Source organism: Meriones unguiculatus, chromosome X (genome assembly GCF_030254825.1).
Source record: "Meriones unguiculatus strain TT.TT164.6M chromosome X, Bangor_MerUng_6.1, whole genome shotgun sequence".
NCBI lineage: Eukaryota > Metazoa > Chordata > Mammalia > Rodentia > Muridae > Meriones > Meriones unguiculatus.
This window is the reverse complement of record NC_083369.1, coordinates 25,990,056-26,007,458: the sequence shown is the minus strand read 5'-3', so window position 1 is coordinate 26,007,458 and position 17,403 is coordinate 25,990,056. Positions and strand designations below refer to the sequence as shown.

The 17,403-nt window shown below is 40.0% G+C and overlaps 1 protein-coding gene across 3 annotated transcripts in view; it reads left to right on the top strand.

Moving 5' to 3' along the window:
- Nucleotides 1-14,338, top strand: part of Snx12 (sorting nexin 12) — a 129,777-nt gene extending 115,439 nt beyond the window's left edge. Inside the window, exons 5-6 of one of the 3 annotated variants that reach the window (XM_060375201.1) lie at nucleotides 12,295-12,363; nucleotides 13,945-14,045. In XM_060375201.1, coding sequence (XP_060231184.1) covers nucleotides 12,295-12,330 — 36 coding nt within the window. In that variant the 3' untranslated portion in view covers nucleotides 12,331-12,363; nucleotides 13,945-14,045. Of the gene's footprint in view, nucleotides 1-9,122; nucleotides 9,150-12,294; nucleotides 12,364-13,944 lie in introns of those variants that run through there. The other 2 variants (XM_021662164.2, XM_060375202.1) reach the window with 2 other exon arrangements.
- Nucleotides 14,339-17,403: the final 3,065 nt, after the last annotated feature.

Below are 17,403 nucleotides of genomic sequence, written 5' to 3'. Positions count from 1 at the left end.
TGGCAAGCTTGCTTTGTTATAGATTATTCAGTCAAAAATATGCTTTAGCCTTTACCTTGAGACAGAAATAAGCAGGAGTTTCTTTAACTTGTCTGTGAGACCTTGGACCATGTCTGCCATACAGGAATGTGGTCTTTGGAAACAATCTTAACTGTTTCATGAACCCTGTCCTTGGACCAATGTGAACTGTGTTTGCTTTGTCTTTAAAAAAGAGTTGGAAAATAAACTTGACGCTTTCAGTACTGACTGATAGCCCTCTTGAAACTATCCGAAGTTTTCTGTCTCTTTCTCTTAACCTGTAATCTCTCAATCCCCGCTCTCTCCGTTGTGTTCTGAATTACCTACAGCTGGTCCTGTCACCACTACTCATTATAATTTTTTTTTGTTTGTTTGTTTAAACATAGCCATCTTAATGGGTGTAGTTTTAACTGTTAGTTTTAAAAGGCCCACTGCTTGTTTTGAGTACTATTTTTTGTTATGTTTGGCTTTTTACACATATCTTTAAAGGGATATCTACTCAGATATTTGGCCAATTTTTAAAGTAGGTAAGTGGGAGAGATGAGGGAGACCTTTTCCAATCGTAAGGAAGAAATGGACAGTCATCTTATCTGACTGAGGGCGTATGTGCCACGGCATGTGTGTAGAGGTCAGAGGAGAACATTTGGAAATCACTTCTTGCCTTCCACCTTCCACCTTGCAGGGTCTCCTTGTTTTTGCTCCTGTGCCGAAATGTACTCTGGGCTAGACTGGCATGTGAGTTTCTGGCCAATTTTCCTGTCTCCGCCTCCCTTCTCCAGGTGAGAGTGAAGATGCACACAACCACATCTGGCTTTTTTATATAGGTTCAGGAGATCAAAGCAAGGTCTTCAGTACTGCTCCACCTCCCAGGCCCGTTAACCACTATTTTAAAATTAATCTGTAATCTATTTTATTTAGTGAATGCACACGTATGGTCAATGGCACACATGTGAACTTCAGAGGACAACAGGCATAGGCTCATTCTCTCCCTCCATAACATGGATCCTGGGGAACTGAGGTTAGGTCTCAGGCTTGGCAGCAAATGCTTTCTTTACCTGCTGAGCCCTTTCGCTGTCCTCTCTTAACTATTTTAAAATAGGTAGTTCTATATTATTATATTCTATGTTATTACATTTCAGAACATTCACATTGTCATAAAGCTATCACCACTGGCCATTTCCAGAAATTTTTCATTTTCCCCAGATAAATCTCTGTACCCATTAAGCACTCTCTCTTCATCCCCTCCTGCCTTCAGCCCCTGGCAATCATCATTTTTTTTTGTCTTAATAAATTTGACTGCTTTACAAATAAATGTCCCAGCAGAGGATTCATGAAATATCTGTCCTTTTGCTACTGGCTTATTTCCTGAAGTATATGTATTTAAGTTTTATTCATGCATAGCATTTGTCCGTATTTCCTTCTCTTTGATGGGAGCTCACAAACAACCTTTATTGCTTCCGGTACTAAATGAAGAGAGGAGAGAACAGAGCAACAATCACTCCAAAAATAGTGTCACTTCTCTGTTGTGAATAATGCGCCAGGACTGTGAGTTGTCAGGCATTGTTCAGGTCTGTGCTTTCCCTTGGAAGATACAAATAGAAGTGGAAGTGTTGAATCACACATGCTTGCGTATTTGAAGTTTTTGAGGACTCTTTGTCCTGTTTTCTGTAGTGATTACAGACTTACTATTTCAGCAGCAGCACACAATGATTCCCATCCCCTCATGCCCTCACCAACGTTTTTTTTTTTTTTCCCCTCCAGGGGGTCGTTTCGGTAAAAGTCTTTTTAGTAGATGTGAAGTGGTTGTCTTATTTTTGTTGAGTTCTAAGGTATTTTAGATCCAAGTCTCTTATGGAACAGATGAGTTGCACACATTTTCTCCTATTATGTGTGGTCTTTTCACTTTTTCTTTTTTCCTTCTTTCCCCTCCCCACCCTCTCTCTTTCCTTCTCCCCTTCCTTCCCTTCCTTTGTTCCTTTCTTCCTCCCCACCTCCCCTTTCTTTTTCTCTGTGCCTTCTATACAGGATTCTCTTGCCTCCACCTCCCAAGTGTTGGGGTCATAAGTACACAGTGTCATATTGAGTGTTTCCTTCCTTCCTTCTAATCATCCTTCTGTCTTTCTCTTTTCTTTTCCTTCCCTTCTTCCGTTTCTTCTTCTTCCTCTTCTCTTTTTGAGACAAGATTTCTCTGTAGCCCTGACTGTCCTGTAACTCACTATGTAGACCAGGCTGGTCTTAAAAATCACAGATTTGCCTGCTTCTGTCTCCAAGTACTAAGACTGAAGGTGTGCACCACCATGCCTACTTTCTTGATAGTATGTTTGAAGAACAAGAGTTTTAATATTTATCTATCTTTATTTTTGTTGTTCTGTACTTTGGTGTCACAGCTAAGAATCTATTGTCTGACATGAACTGATTGAACTGATTGGCCTGCTCTTTAATTACCTCCCCCTGAGGGGGAAGCAGCATTACCAGGCCACAGAAGAAGACAATGCAGCCACTCCTGATGAGACCTGATAGACTAAGATCAGAAGGAAGGAGAACCTCCCCTATCAGTGGACTTGGGGAGGGGCATGCACGCAGAGGGGGGAGGAAGGGAGGGATTGGGACAGGAGGAGGGAGGGAACCACAGGGGGGATACAAAGTGAGTAAAATGTAATTAATAAAGAATTAAAAAAAAGAAAAAACATGGTTGTAACAATTTATATATATAATATATATATATATAAATTGTTATATATATTTAACAAGAGCTTTGTGACTTTAGCGGTTACATTTAAGTCTTTAATCTATTTTGAGGTAATTTTTTATACAGTGAGAGTCAAGGTGGAACTTCTTTCTTTTATACATGCACATGTAATTGGTTTTTAGTTGGTAATCAATGGTTTGTTAAAATACTAGTTTTTTTCTTTTCTTTCATTGCATTTCTTGGCACTCTTGTCAAAAGACTCATGCCTTTATTTCTGGACTTTCAAGTCTCTTCATTAGCTTAGATGTCAACTTATACTTGATATCATACTGTCTTGACTACTGCAGTTTTACAGTAAGTTTTGTTTTGTTTATTATTATATTATTATGTTTCTTGAGGCTGGGTCACATGTATCCCAGGCTGGCTTTTCCTTTGCTATGTAGTCAAGAACAACCTTGAACTTCTGATCTGCCTGCTTCCACCTACCAGGTTACATAAGTATACCACCATACCCAGTTTGTACAGGGCTGGGCATTGAACCTAGGGCTTCCTGCATGATCAGCAGGCACTCCACCCACTTAGCTGTATCTCCAGCCTGGTAGTAAATTTGTGGAAAAATTTTCAAATTTTTATTTACAGGTGGATTTCTGTGAGTTTAAGGCCATCCTTGTATACACAGCAAGTTCCAGGATAGCCAGGGCTACATAGCTATACCTTGTCTTAATTTTTTTAAAAATTTACTAGTTTTTGTTTGTTTAATTATTTTTTCAACTTTTAAACATATTTGTTTAATATTTAAAATGAATACTTACGCAGAAAATGTTGTGCTGAAATTACTTTAAAAATAATTTTTCTAGAGTCACATTTATTTCTGCAGGCTAAATTTTCCAGGAGCCGAACAATGGAGTGGATACAGAAATAGGAAGAGTAGTTTCCATTTTTTTTGGTTCACAAAGGTATCTTCTATGGGTTAAGAAGAAAAGTTGTAGGGGGCATTGTTGACTGTAACAGGTGTCCTATGTTTATATCATGTAAGTCCTTAACCAAATTGAGACATTCATTTTATTATTATTATTATTAACCTTTTTAATAGACATTAAACAAGTTTGGGAATATATATATAAAACTTACCTTCTCCCCTTTCTTTCCTCATTCCCTTTCCATGTAACCCATTTTTGCTTTCATTCAAACTTATGGCCTCTTTTTAAAACTTGTTGTTGCATATGTGTGTATGAAATATATATATATATATAAAATTATGCTTAAATACATAATCATATTCACATATGTTGTCACATATGTATGTATATGCTTTAAATACATAAGTGCAACCTGCTCAGTCTGTATAATGTCACTTGAATGCGTATTTTTAGGACTGACCACTTGGTACTAGATAACCAACTGGTGTGCTCTTCCCTGGGGAAGAAGCATTTCTTCTACTCTCAGCATTCCTTAGTTGACAAAAGTTCTTTGTGTAAGGATTCAATTTTCAATTGAAGTGTAATTCTAATACATGAAAGGGTACAAGTTATATGTGTTCAACTCAATGCATTAATGTAGAGTGAAACATTATATAACATCATACAGATTAAGAAATAGAATATTCCTTGCATGCCAGAAACCCATTCTAAGTACTACTGTATTGCTTTTAAAATTTTAACCTATGCATAACTCCATACATGTATACCACTTTCGATTACCTGCATCCTTATCTTCTTCTCATCCCCACTGGTTCCCTGCTTCTCTCAGCAAGTCCCTCTTTCAGTTTCATGTCTTTTTATTTTAACCAGGGCTGTGCCGTTGGGCATGGGTGTGAAGCTGTCCGCCAAGCGTGAGTAATCCTCCAGTGATTACATCACTGAAGACAATGACTCTCTCTCTCTCTCCCTAAAGCAAGACTGCCATTAGCTCCTCTAGTTAGAGTGGGGCCCAGAGCCTTTAAAAGTCGAGGTAAACCTTATAAATCTAAAATCCAGCCCCAACACTTTCCACTTATACAGAGAATAGTATCAACAAGGCACAGACTGTGTACAATAAAATTAGCTTTTAACTCAATCTGTGGTTAGTAACTCCCTGTCAGCAGACACTCGTGTTAGGTGTGATTTTATAAAATCTGCTAAATATTCAATCCTATAGATATCTTAAAACTTATCTGTGGTTTTACTGTGATAAACCACTGGAGCACATGAAATTAAAAGGGAAAGATTGAATTTTGACTTACAGCTTCAGAGGTTTCAGTCCACAGTCAGATGGCTCTGTCAAACTGGGCTTGTGTTGAGGTGTATCATTGTGGCAGGTTGGGTGTGGTGGAGTAAAGCCACTTATCTCAAGGTGACTAAGAGATCAAGAAAGAAGGGGCCAGACACAGACACAGGCTTCAAAGGCAGTGTCTCTCTTCCTTCAGGTAGCCCCACCTTCACCTCTTGGTAATGCCATCAAATTATTTGGCCTTCACGTAAGTGAGGAAGGAAAAGAGTTCAACGTTCCAGACTCAGCAGAAACAAACTGCTACCATGGCATCAAGCCACAGGTCAACTCATGACTATAAACTATAGGCTCACAGCTCACTTGGATTTCCTCCTGGCACACTGGTAGAACCTCCTTAAGTTGCTTGGCATCTGCTGACAGCAAGCTGCACTTCGGGTGTGGCACTGCCTTTCCCTGTTATAGAACCATGGAGGGTTTGTGAGTCTCAGCCGGGCACAGCTGCTGTGCCTTCCTGCTGAGTTTGGAACCTTGGACTCTTTTCTTTCCACACTTAAGTCAAGGTCAAATGATATTTTCTCTTCATGTGTTAGAGGACAGAATCCATGCGGTGGAATTCTCAAGAGCTGCTGACCTTGCCTTCCTGACTCTCTTGAAGACAAGAGGATCCTATCAGCCAGTAGTTCTGTCATTCTGAACTGTAGCCCGAGGAGACCTGAGTTCTGGCTTTTGAAGGTGCCATTATGTTGAGGTAGGTCACATGTGAGAAGCAAGAAGGCTCTGTTTTGGAGTGTGTAGTGCTTGATATTAGTTGATCAATTTGATAGGGTCTCTGAGCACACCTGTGAGGGATTCTCTTGCTTCCATTAATTTTAAGGCAAAAAACAAACAAACAACAACAGCAACAACAAAACAACTACCTTAAATGTGGGTGGCACCATTCGTGTGGGCTGGGGTCCTTGACTTGAACGAAAAGGAGAAGTGAGCTGAGCACAAACATTCACTGATTTCTGCGTTTTGATTGCCACTGTGGGATGGCCAGCTGCCTTCTCAGTCTCCCACTGCTATGGTTTTGCCACCACAGAACCCTGGAACAAAGTCAACTTGTTCTCCTTAAGTGCTTATCCCAGCAAAGGGACAAGAAACTCTTCTTCAGTTGACTTTCCACTTCCTGTATGCTCTAGCATCTCCTCAAATCATTTGCGGTTGGGAGAAGGTAGGAAGAACTTCCTGAATTTTCATATGAATCTTACAGTCATTGCATTCGTTTCTGTAAAAATATCAACTTGGAATTTTAATGGCAACTGTGGCTATTGCTTAAACCCATATAGATAAATTTGGAGAGTATTGCCTTCCTAACAGTGTCAAGTCTTCTGATCCATGAACACATGCTATTTGTCCATATGCCTAGGTCTTTGATTTTTTGTTTGATTGTTTTTTGAGACAGGGTTTCTCTGTGTAGCCTTGGCTGTCCTGGACTCGCTTTGTGGAAGGGGCTGGGACTTTGATTTCTTTTAGCGCTCTCTCTTTTTTACATGTTCAGAGTATAACCTTTACAGTCTTTGATAAATTTATTCCTAATTTTTTATTCTTTTGAGCTATCATAAATGGAATGAATCCCTTATTACATTGTTTGCTTATTTATTGCTTCTGTGTAGAAATATGAAGAGGTAATGTTTGTTGTTGTTGTTATTGTTTTGTTTGTTTTGGAAATGGTATCTTGCTATATGGCCCCATACTGACTGGCTGGTACTGTGTAAACAAGGTTGACCTCAGATACGCAGTGACGGCACTTCTGTGTCTGCTTCTCTGAGAACTGAGATTACATGTGTGTGTTGCCATGTTTCATGCTTGATCTTACTGTTGAATTTTGTATGCTGAACTTGTACTGTGCAGTTTGGCTCATTTATTAGATCTATTAATTTTTATTTAATTATTTCCTTGGGAAATCATTTACTTCTTTTTCAGCTAGTTTGTCTTTATTTCATTGTCTTGCTTAACTGCCCTGGCTAGAACTGATTATAGAATGTAAAATAAAAATGACAAGAGTATAGACATCTTAGTCTTGTTTCTGACTTTAAAAGAAAACCGTCACCTTTTGAGCATTAAATATGATAGGCGTGGGGTTTTATAGTTCTTGATGATGATGCTTCACCTGTACTACTTTTCTGAGTCTCTATTGTATGGTCATGGTAGGGACAATAGCCTGTTTCTTTTATAGAGTTATACTTTTTTGGCCCAAAGGGTACTTGGATGGCCTTGGTAGCCCTTGGTTTTTGGTTTGCCAGTATAGTACCTCTGCGCCTGCCAGTATGGCATGCCTTGCTATACAACCTAGCTGTGGCAAGGGCCATTGAGGTTACAGTATTTTTTTCCTGCTTACGTATGGGAGAACCTGTGCTCTATGAGTGGAAGCTGCATGGAGGAAAGGATTCCTTGACCTTTTAGCCACATTACCAGAAATTTGACCTCTTCTGCTGGAGCCTGGGGTGGTTGAAAAAAATTATGGAGGTCCACCCTTCCTGGGAATATAGAACAACTCCAACTAGGACTTCGATGAGGAGAAGTACTATCTTATTGCTCATACCTGCTTGGAGTGGAGCTTCTACCGTGATGAGCTGGGAATGGCTGAGGGTGTGTTCTCAAGTGCCAGACCCTTGTTCTTATGGAAATTTAGTTTCTTTGCTCTATGCTTTTATGGCAGTTTCTAGAGTTTAAGTGGTTGTGTGCTTGTGTGTTTAAATAATTCTCAACAGTTCTAGATATTTCAGCAGGGAATGTCGAGTTCTTTACACTGTCCTTTGGAAGTGGTAGCACCTTCATTTTTTTTTTCTTTAGTAGGGTCTCATTATGTAATTCAGGCTGTCCTGGAACTCACTATATAGACCAGGATGGTCACAAACTAATAAAAATCTGCCTGACTCTGCTTTCCAAGTGCTTGGATTAAAGGCATGCACACCAATGCCTGCCTAGTTTTTTTTTTTTTTCCTTGAGACAGAGTCTATCTAGCTTAGATGATTACAGGCCTGCATCACCATGCCTACCCTTTAAACGTTTGAGTAAAAAATATGGCTCTTCTTTACTTCTAAGTTTAGTATCTGCCTTACTGTGACAGACATATCTTAGGATACCTCCATGGTGTTTTACATTGTATAATCCCTTCTCAATAAACAAACAGCACTTGTAACTTGCATCATCCACAGCATGTGTCCAAGATGATGGATTGTATTCCCTTGATTAAGCTGCATTATATAACAATGGTGATAGTTTGTCATTTCCATGATTACATTAGGGTTATAGAAAACTTTATTTTAACCAAATAGAGTAAGAAGAACTTTACCCTTAAAGAAGTGAATTACCACAATTTAAATCATGAGCAGGGAAAGCCATATCAATCTCTAGGAACCAAGGGTGTCAATTCTACAACCACAGGAAACTGAATTTTGCCAATAGCCATGTGAACTTTGAAGGACATCCTATCTCCAGCTGCCAGCTTTTGCCTTCAACTTGTTTTCTGCCCAGTGGGATTTTGAGAAGACCCAGCTACTTTATGCTTGGATTCCTATCTCCCGGGAAACTGAGACAGCAGATGGATTATCTTAAATTGCAGTAGATACACTTAAATTGATGATTCATTTAGAAATTATTTCAGTGAATGGTTCTAGGTATTCTTAATTTGAAGTCACTTTATTTTATTCCTATAAGGTCAAGGTTTTTTCCTTTCCTTTCCATTTCTTTTCTTTTCTTTTCTTTTCTTTTTTCTTTTCTCTTTCATTAAGACAGGATCTTACTAGGTAGTGCCAGTTGGCTTTTAATTTGCTATGAAGTCCTTACTGGCCTTGAACTCCTGTTCCTTCTGCTTTAGTCTCCCAAATGCTGAAGTTATATGTATGTGCCACCTGGTGGCCCAGAAATACAGAGCTGGGAGGTGCTGAGACAAAGACTCACTGTCTAGCTTTGGCTCATACTTTACATATTAAAAAAACCTTAATATGTATACAAAATAATAGGTTTTATGCCATTTTCACACATGTATACCATTGCGCTTTGTGTTTACCAATCTCACCAAAGTTTAAAACTCAGAATGTCACTTTCACAAATAGGTTGGCATTTTTAACTTCTTGGTTTGGAGCTGATCTGGCATATAGATTATTTGATAAGTGTTGGCCTTCTGTGAATTCTTCCTGATGGCTCCCCTGCCTTTCTATAGGCTCTTCTTTGAAGATTTCAGAACCCTTACTGCAGTGTGCTGGCTAACCATGGTTGTCAACTTGACTACATCTGGAATCAACTAAATCTCAATCTTCTGGGCACTCATGTGAGATTTTTCTTGGCCTGATTATTTGAAAGAGAAAGACCCACGTTAATTCTGGGCCCAACCTTCTGGTGGCAGTCGACATAAAAGGACATGAAAGAAAGAAAATGCTTTGTTCCTGCTTGCTCTTACTCTCACCGCCTAGTCCATCTATCTTGCCTCCACTGTTATTAGAACCTCCTTCTTCAGATTGGGGCGGCGGAGACATCTAGCCTCATGCAACTTCCAGGTTCTCAGCCTCCCCACTGTGAAATAGCCATTGTTAGATTAGCCAATTGAATAAATTACATTAGTATGTATGTATGCATATATATATATATATTTAACATATACACCTATATTCATTCTATAGGTTCTGTTCACTTTGTTTCATTCTTTGAGACTCCTCGGCCTCCCAAGTGCTGGGATTAAAGGCATGTGCCACCACTACCTGGCTTAGGTTCTTCTTTTAGAGAATACTTACTAGTATACATTGTGTTGTAATTTTGTTTATATATTTGTCTTCTCTAGTATTCTGTGAGATCCTTGAAGATGAAGACTGACTTCACCATCTTAGCAATGTCTGATGTGTAATAGAAGCTCTAAATCTTTTTATTTAATGACTAAAATGAAAGCAGAGATCAATTATCAAGAAATGCTTAAGAAGACTTAAAGGAACCGGGCATGGTGGCACACGCCTATAATCCCAGCACTTGGGAAGGTAGAGGCAGGTGGATCTCTGTGAGTTTGAGGCTAGCCTGGTCTACAAATTGAGTCCAAGACAGTCAAGAATACAAAGAGAAACCCTGTCTTGGAAGAAAAAAAAAAGACAACTTAAAGGGGTCTAATAAAAGTGCTGTTTTAAGCCTTGTTGAAGAATTAAAGCCCCTTTAAAGAACATCCACTCCATAGGTCTTAGGATTTTATTGCTGTGAAGAGACACCATGACCATGGTTAGTCTTACAAAGGAAAACATTTACCTGGGGTTGGCTTACAGTTTCAGAGGTTTAGTCCATTATCATCATGATAGGAAGCATGACAACATGCAGGCAGACATGGTGCTAAAGAGGTGGCCGGAAGTTCTACATCCAGGTTGGCAGGCAGCAGGAAAAGACTGTGACACTGGACCTGGCTTGAACATTTGAAACCCCAGAGCCCACCCCCAGTGGCACACTTCCTTTAGCAAGGCCACACCTACTCTAAGATCACACCTCCTTGTGACTCTCCCTAATGACCAAGTATTTGAATATATGAGACTATGGGGGGGGGGGGGACTTTTACTCAAACCACCACAGCATATCTCACTTAGAGATGGAGTTATACTCTTAAGCCTCTCTATATTCTTTGCATATTATAATGACTCCTTTCCTAACCTGTGCTTGGCAGATAAATATTCAGAACCCTCCTGGCAGAGACTAATGGAGCCAGAATCTATAGTCTGCAAGTGGTACAGGCTAAATAGATTTAAGAATTAGGAAAGAGAGCCTGGTGTAGTGGTACATGCTTTTTAGTCTCAGCACTCAGGAGGCAGAGGCAAGGGAATCTTTGAGACGGAGGCCAGAGTGAGTTCCAAGACAACCAGGGCTACACGGAGAAACCCCATCTCCAAACAAACAAATAACAAACATAGTAAATGAAAATTAAAAAAGAAAGTAGGAAAGTTGAATTTGGTAGCACGAACTCCAGCATAACTTGGAGTAACTCTCAGCTATAATGGAGGGGCTCACCTTCACGCCTGATACAAAGGGAACAATTCAAGTAATGGCGCTGCCCTGTGCTTCAAATTACGTAAGTAGCAGGGATAACGGCAACAAAGACTTTATTTGTGTATTACTAGGCTTGATCTTAGGAGTAGACAGGAATTGCTCCAAAGTGCAGAAGGAAAATTAATCCAGCCATTCATATTGGATCAAAAATATGTCATGCATATCCAGTTTTCTATTTATTTGTAATAGTGAAAACCTGAAAACAGGGCAATTCTTCTTCCACACTACTTTAAAAGTGTTTTCTGGTGGGTGGTGGTGGTGGTAGAGATGGCTCAGAGGTTAAGAACACTGGCTGCTCTTCCAGAGGTCCTGAGATCAGTTCCCAGCAACCACAGGGTGAGATCTGGTGCCCTCTTCTGGCGTGCAGGCAGAACACTGTATACATAATAAGTAAATAAAAAATAAATAAATAAAAAGTATGTCCCACTAAGCTGAGTGTGTTGGTACATGTTGCAAATCCCAGATCCTTGGGAGGCTGAGGCAGAATGATTGGAAGTTTGAGATCAGCCTGGTCAATGTAATGAGACTCTGCCTCAATTGATGTGCTGGAGTGAGTTGGTATGGGAGGAGGAGCTCCACTTCTCTGATGAGAAGGGAAAGATGGAAGGAGAAGAGGGTGGGAGGGTGTGACTGGGAGGAGAGGAGAAAGGGGACTGTAATAGGGATGAAGAGTGAAAAATAAAAACATCAATACATTTTTAAAGGCTGGGAATATACGTCAGCGTTAGAGCAATTGCCTAGCCTGCCTGAGGATTTGGTTTAATTCCCAGCCCTGCAAACAAAACAGAACAAGAGTGAAAGTATGGGTCAGTAATAGAGTATTTGCCTAGTATGCTCAAACCCTTGAGTTCAATCCCCAGCACTATAATAAACAAATAGAAACAGGAGAGGTAAAAGAGGCAGAGCTGGCCACACTTACATAATTACAGAACATGCTAGGTATGGAGGTAAGTGCTCTGCCACCAAGGTGCATTCCTAACCTTGAAACAAGTTTTTTTAACCTGAAAAACTGGAGATTATATTCAAAAGTGAAAATACTACCATATACTACTCCAGAATGCTCAGTTTAACAGCATCACCCATTGTGCTGTATCTTTTGCCATATGAGCACAAAGCCACCATCTGAGTGTCTTCAGATCCTCTTGAAATATTCATCTCTATTCATTGGTTTGTTCGTGTGTTCTCCCTTTGCTGCCTTTTACGGGTTCTTCTTTCCCTTTATTGCTCTCGGCTGTGACTTGCATATTTCTGCCTTTTCTTCAGACACAGCTGGTTTATCCGAACCTATCACTCACACCAGGTGCTCTGTCTCTGACTCTCAGGTCCTTGGATCACACTGGATGCTATCCATGAAGTAAACTTTGCAGAGTCTATAATTAAATACACAAAAGGTAGGTGAAGGGCAAAATGTCAGTTTGTTAGAGGGTTAGCATTCCTAATATAGCGTCAAGAGTTTATTAAAAATATCAGAAGTAGGAAGATAGACTAAAAACTAGTAGACAGAGTTTAATTAAACTTGTAACAATTTTTAAAAAAGGTTTATATCAAAGGTGATTAAAAAGAGAATGACCTGCTTTCCCTCATGAAGACCAACACTTAGTAAGATGCCAGGTGCTGGGATTCTAATGATCTTGGGTTATGAGTATTGTTGTAACCTGCTTAAACTCTATAATAGATCCTCCATGGAAACCTATTTTGGTTCTTAGCATAATTGTAGCCCCTCTGTTAATACCTGCTGTCACCTTTAGCATATCAGAAGCCATTTTGCCCCCAAGTCTCTGTTTTGATCATATGGTGAAATTAAGTTCTCAGGCCCTATGTGCTTGAGACCAGGATACAATTCAATAGCTCAATACTTGCTGCTTAGAATAAAACAATAAATGATAAATGCATAGTTTCCTTGATTTAAAGATAATTGTATGTTGTTAGAGTTAAGACAGCAACATCTTGCTATCTTCCTTACTCTCGGAAAGCTGAAAAGCTCCCAAGAGCTCCCTTAGCCTAATCCCAGACAATCTGTTTAAAGTGCTTTGTCTAGCTATCTAGATACAACACCATACACTCGATTGTTTAGGTAGTCAAAATGATATAATGCTGCCCTCCATTGCTCCCTACACCTGGTTACCTGGTTACAGTTTTTAGTATAAAACACCTGCCTTAGAAACAGCCTGGTGTCATAATCTGGCTCCTCAGTCCAGACTATGTCCTTGACTGCTCAGTGTTTGTTCAGCGTTCGATAAACTCCCATCTGTCTGAGTCAGGTATTCAGAGTGGTCGGTGTGCGGCTCTTCCTGAACCCAGAACAAGTAGGCTTGCCTCACGTAGGAAATGAATGCATGCTTATGGCTGTCCTTCACTCTAGGCAGTGCCGTACCAGGCACACAAGCAGGGAACTGCACGGAGAGTCAGTACTACACGGAGTGAGAGGTTTGCATCGTGAGTTCACAGTGTGATGCTTGAGAGGAGACACTGCAGAGGGTGTCGGGCTCTGAAAAGTCAACCTATAACATCTTCTTGAGAGTTTGGAGATAACTGAGGAAAGCAGTCACGAGAGAAATAAACGGAGCTCAACAGGCCGGGGTTCTTAACTGAAGAAACTTGTCGAAGGGGCGTGGCTTAAACGTGTGGCAAGGTTTTTTCGGTTTGTTTGTTTGTAACCGTCTCACTTTTTCACCATGTGATCCAGGCTGTCCTCCAATTTGGATCCTCCTGCCTCAGTTTCCAAAATGACTTCATACCTGGCCTGCCAAGTGGGCCTTTAAAACAGCCTCTGGCATGAATAAGAGAGACTTAGCAAACAGAGTTACCAGAAAGCTTGGGCCTACCAGAATGGATCCTTTACAGACAGGGTGACTTAAGCAGTGGGGACCAAACAAACAAACAAACAAACAAAACAACAACAACAAAAACTGAGCCATAGAAATACTAGATCAAAGCCATTACAATTATCTTTTTTTTTTTTTTCTTTAAAGATCCTTGTAAGGACACAGAAAGAGAAAAAAGTTCCTGTCTCAGCAGTAGAAACTTCTGCTCAGATCTCCAGACACCTGCCGCTGTTGTGTGGCTCTACTGGGACTCTGCATACAAAATCCACTGCACTGCTGAGTGCTGAGCTAGCACGTCCTTACCGTTTGTAGTACCGTCCAACCTTGGGGTACACACTGATTTTAAACAGCAGAGGCAGGAGCCTGGAGTGGTGAGTGGGTCAGTGGGTCAGTGGTTAACAATACTTCTTGTTCGTCCTGAGGACCCAAGGTTTGTTCCCAGTACCTATGTCAAGTAGCTCACAACCATCTGTAGCTTCCGTAAAGTTATGGGACAAATTAAATAAAGATGAATAGACGTACGACAGATCTTATATGAAAGTGGTTTATTAGGTGCATATTAAGAGAGGGAGAGAAGGGAGAGCAGGACATGATGGGGAGAAAGAGAGAGGTTGGGGAAAGAGAGAGGGGAAAGAGCGAGAAGGGGGCGCCCGGATAGAGAAAGGGGAGAGAAGCAAGAGAGGAGAGACCAAGAGAGGCCAAGAGAGAAAGGACCAAGAGAGGGACCAAGTGTCAGGTTGTCCCTTTAAGGGGCAAGGTAACCACGCCTTCCAGGTGTGGCCACCTGGCCGGTGACACATGACGACATCATAAGTTGCTAGGCAACACAGAAGCAGGTTTACTTCCAAAATCCTAACAGCTTCAACTCCAGGGAATCCTGTGCTCTCTTTCAGCCTCCATCAGCACGCAATTGCGTGCAATGCGCCCTCCCCCCCCCACATTTTTTTTTTTAAGTAGACCTAGCCAAGAGTAATCATTTGAGATTTGCTATGTGGACAAAGACAAATAGTGTCTAGAGATTTTTTTTTTTTTTTAAGATTTACTTTCTTTTCCATTGCGTGGTCACCAGGGTGTGGTTGTGGCAATGGTGATAGTGATGGTGGTGGTGGTGTGTGTGTGTGTGTGTGTTTATGTAGTAGTAGTAATAGAGGCATTAAGTCAGATCCTTAGGAACTAGAGTTACAGGTGGTTGTGAGCCATCTGACATGAATGCTTGGAAATGAACTGAGGTCTTCTGCAAGAGACGTAGGCACTCTTAATTGCTAAACCACATCTCCATTCTCTCAAAGTTTTTTTTTTTTTTTTTTTTTTTTTTTTTTTAGGGTTGGGGATATTGTTCAGTGTTACAGCACTTGCCTAACATATATAGGGGGCTCAAGATTCTACCCCCAGTACCAAAAGATAAAACAGTTAGATTTTAGATTTATAGTAAAGAAAAAAAAAATCCCATCCTATAGCATTTTCAGGCAAGGAAGAAAAGGGCATTTTAGATAAAAGAAAAATTTGGGAAAAAGCCTGGAGGTCAGAGAACTGAAAATAAAAGAAAAAAAATCTTACTGGGAAGATGTTGTAAAATTTTCTTTCTTCCTTTCTTTTTCTGTTTTTTTTTTTTTTTTTTTTTTTTTTTTTTTTTCAAGACAGGATTTCTATGTGTGTAGCCTTGGCTGTCCTGTACTTACTTTGTGGACTAGGCTGGCCTTGAACTCACAGAGATCCCCCCCGCCTCTGCCTTTCTGAGTGCTGGGATTACAGGTGTGCACCACCACCCTCCGCTGGACATTTTCTTTTTTAATTTTAATTTTGCATGTGGTGTGTGTGTGTGTTTGTGTGTGGTTGACATCAGGTATCTTCCTAGATCACTCTTCACTTTGTTCTGAAGCTTGTTTACTGGATTTGGCTAGTCTAACTACCTTGCCCTGGGGAATCCCACTTCCCAAGCACTTAGCCACTGAGCCCCAGAGCATTTTCTTAATGTGGTAAAGAGACTCCAAACTAACAATTACACTTGCTCCCCCAACCTTTTTTTTTTTTGAGACAAAGTCTTACTGTATGACCCTGGCTGGCATGGAAACTACTATGTAGACAAGGTTGGCCTTAAATTCACAAAGATCCACCTGCCTCTGCCTCATGATCACTGGGATTAAAGGTGTCCACCACTATGCCTGGTTCACTTGCTCCCTTTCAAAATGAAAATAAAATAAGGGTGCTTGTTGTTGCCACTATTATTTAATATTATTTTCTTGGGTGTTTTGGTCAGCACATTAAATTTGAAACAGCAATAAAATGAATCAATATTTGAAAAGAAAGGTATTCTCCAGATAAGGCAAAATGTCATGCAAAGAGGCACAGATGATATGTGATACAAAACAGTATTTACTGAGAATCTTAAAATTAGTAGAATTAGTAGAGGAACACACATTCCAGTAGAAAACAACAATGGATCCTGTTAGGGAAAGGGTTGCAGACTAAGAGGAAAAAGAGGAAGTTTAAATGTGTTGCACAGGTTGCCTGTCAAGAATTATGATTACAAGATTTTTAAATTTTAAACATTTATCATCATCATTATCATCATTTTTTTGTGTGTGCATGACATGGAACATGTATGGAGATCATCAGATATTATTAAATAGTTTAATTTTTTCCTTCCACTATGGGTTCAAGGATAGAACTCAGCTCATCAGGTTTATGAAGCAAACACATTCACTTGCTAAGATATCCTACTGACCCTGTTTCAAAAAAAACAAAACAACAACAAAACCCAAAAAACAGCAACAAAAAAACACAAATATGTCAGGAGGTAAGAGATAGTTTCTTCTGCAGCCAAATATGAGTGACTGTGTCTCAGGAACACAAATTTAAGTTTTACCCTGATGTGGTAACAGCTTTATTAAGCTTTTATAGTAACAGAACAAAAAACACTCCATAAATCTAGACACTTCTCAAATACACTGCTGTATATATCAGGTAGCTAGGTTACAGCAAAGTGGAGAAAGCTCTGCTGTAGGCCTCTGATTTGATCTGATGACATTGGTGAAAGGTAGGGATCTGTGCAGGATTTACCTAATAGTCACAGAATTATTGGGTTATATGTAAGAATGGGCAATAAACTACTATTTAGGAGAGCCAAAACAGCTCAAGATAATTGGCTTTGGACCTGCATTCTAAGTTCTTCCCAAACACTGAAGTACTCATCAATCAGTCTTTGTAGAATGTTCAATACGGATGTGGCTTCTTTCTAGGAACTTTAGTTCACATACAACACATTGCCAGAGCATATGTATATGTATGTGTATGTGTATGTGTGTGTGTTTACACTTTATATTTTCCCTTCATCTGTTATAAGAAAGTCAAAATCTACACAACAAAATTTAAGTATATACAACTATATTCAGTGTTTGGCAAAGTATAGCTTTGACACATCAAGGTCAGAAGGAGGAGGTGTGGCAAGGATAGAACACAGAGAAACAGGAATCTTTTTTTAGGTCAAATGGATTCTCTCTTATTTTGGGGGGGAGAACATGTACATGTACACACACCTACACACACACACACACACACAAACTCCTGGTGGGGAAGCAAGACTCTGACACGCTCCAACAACTTTAT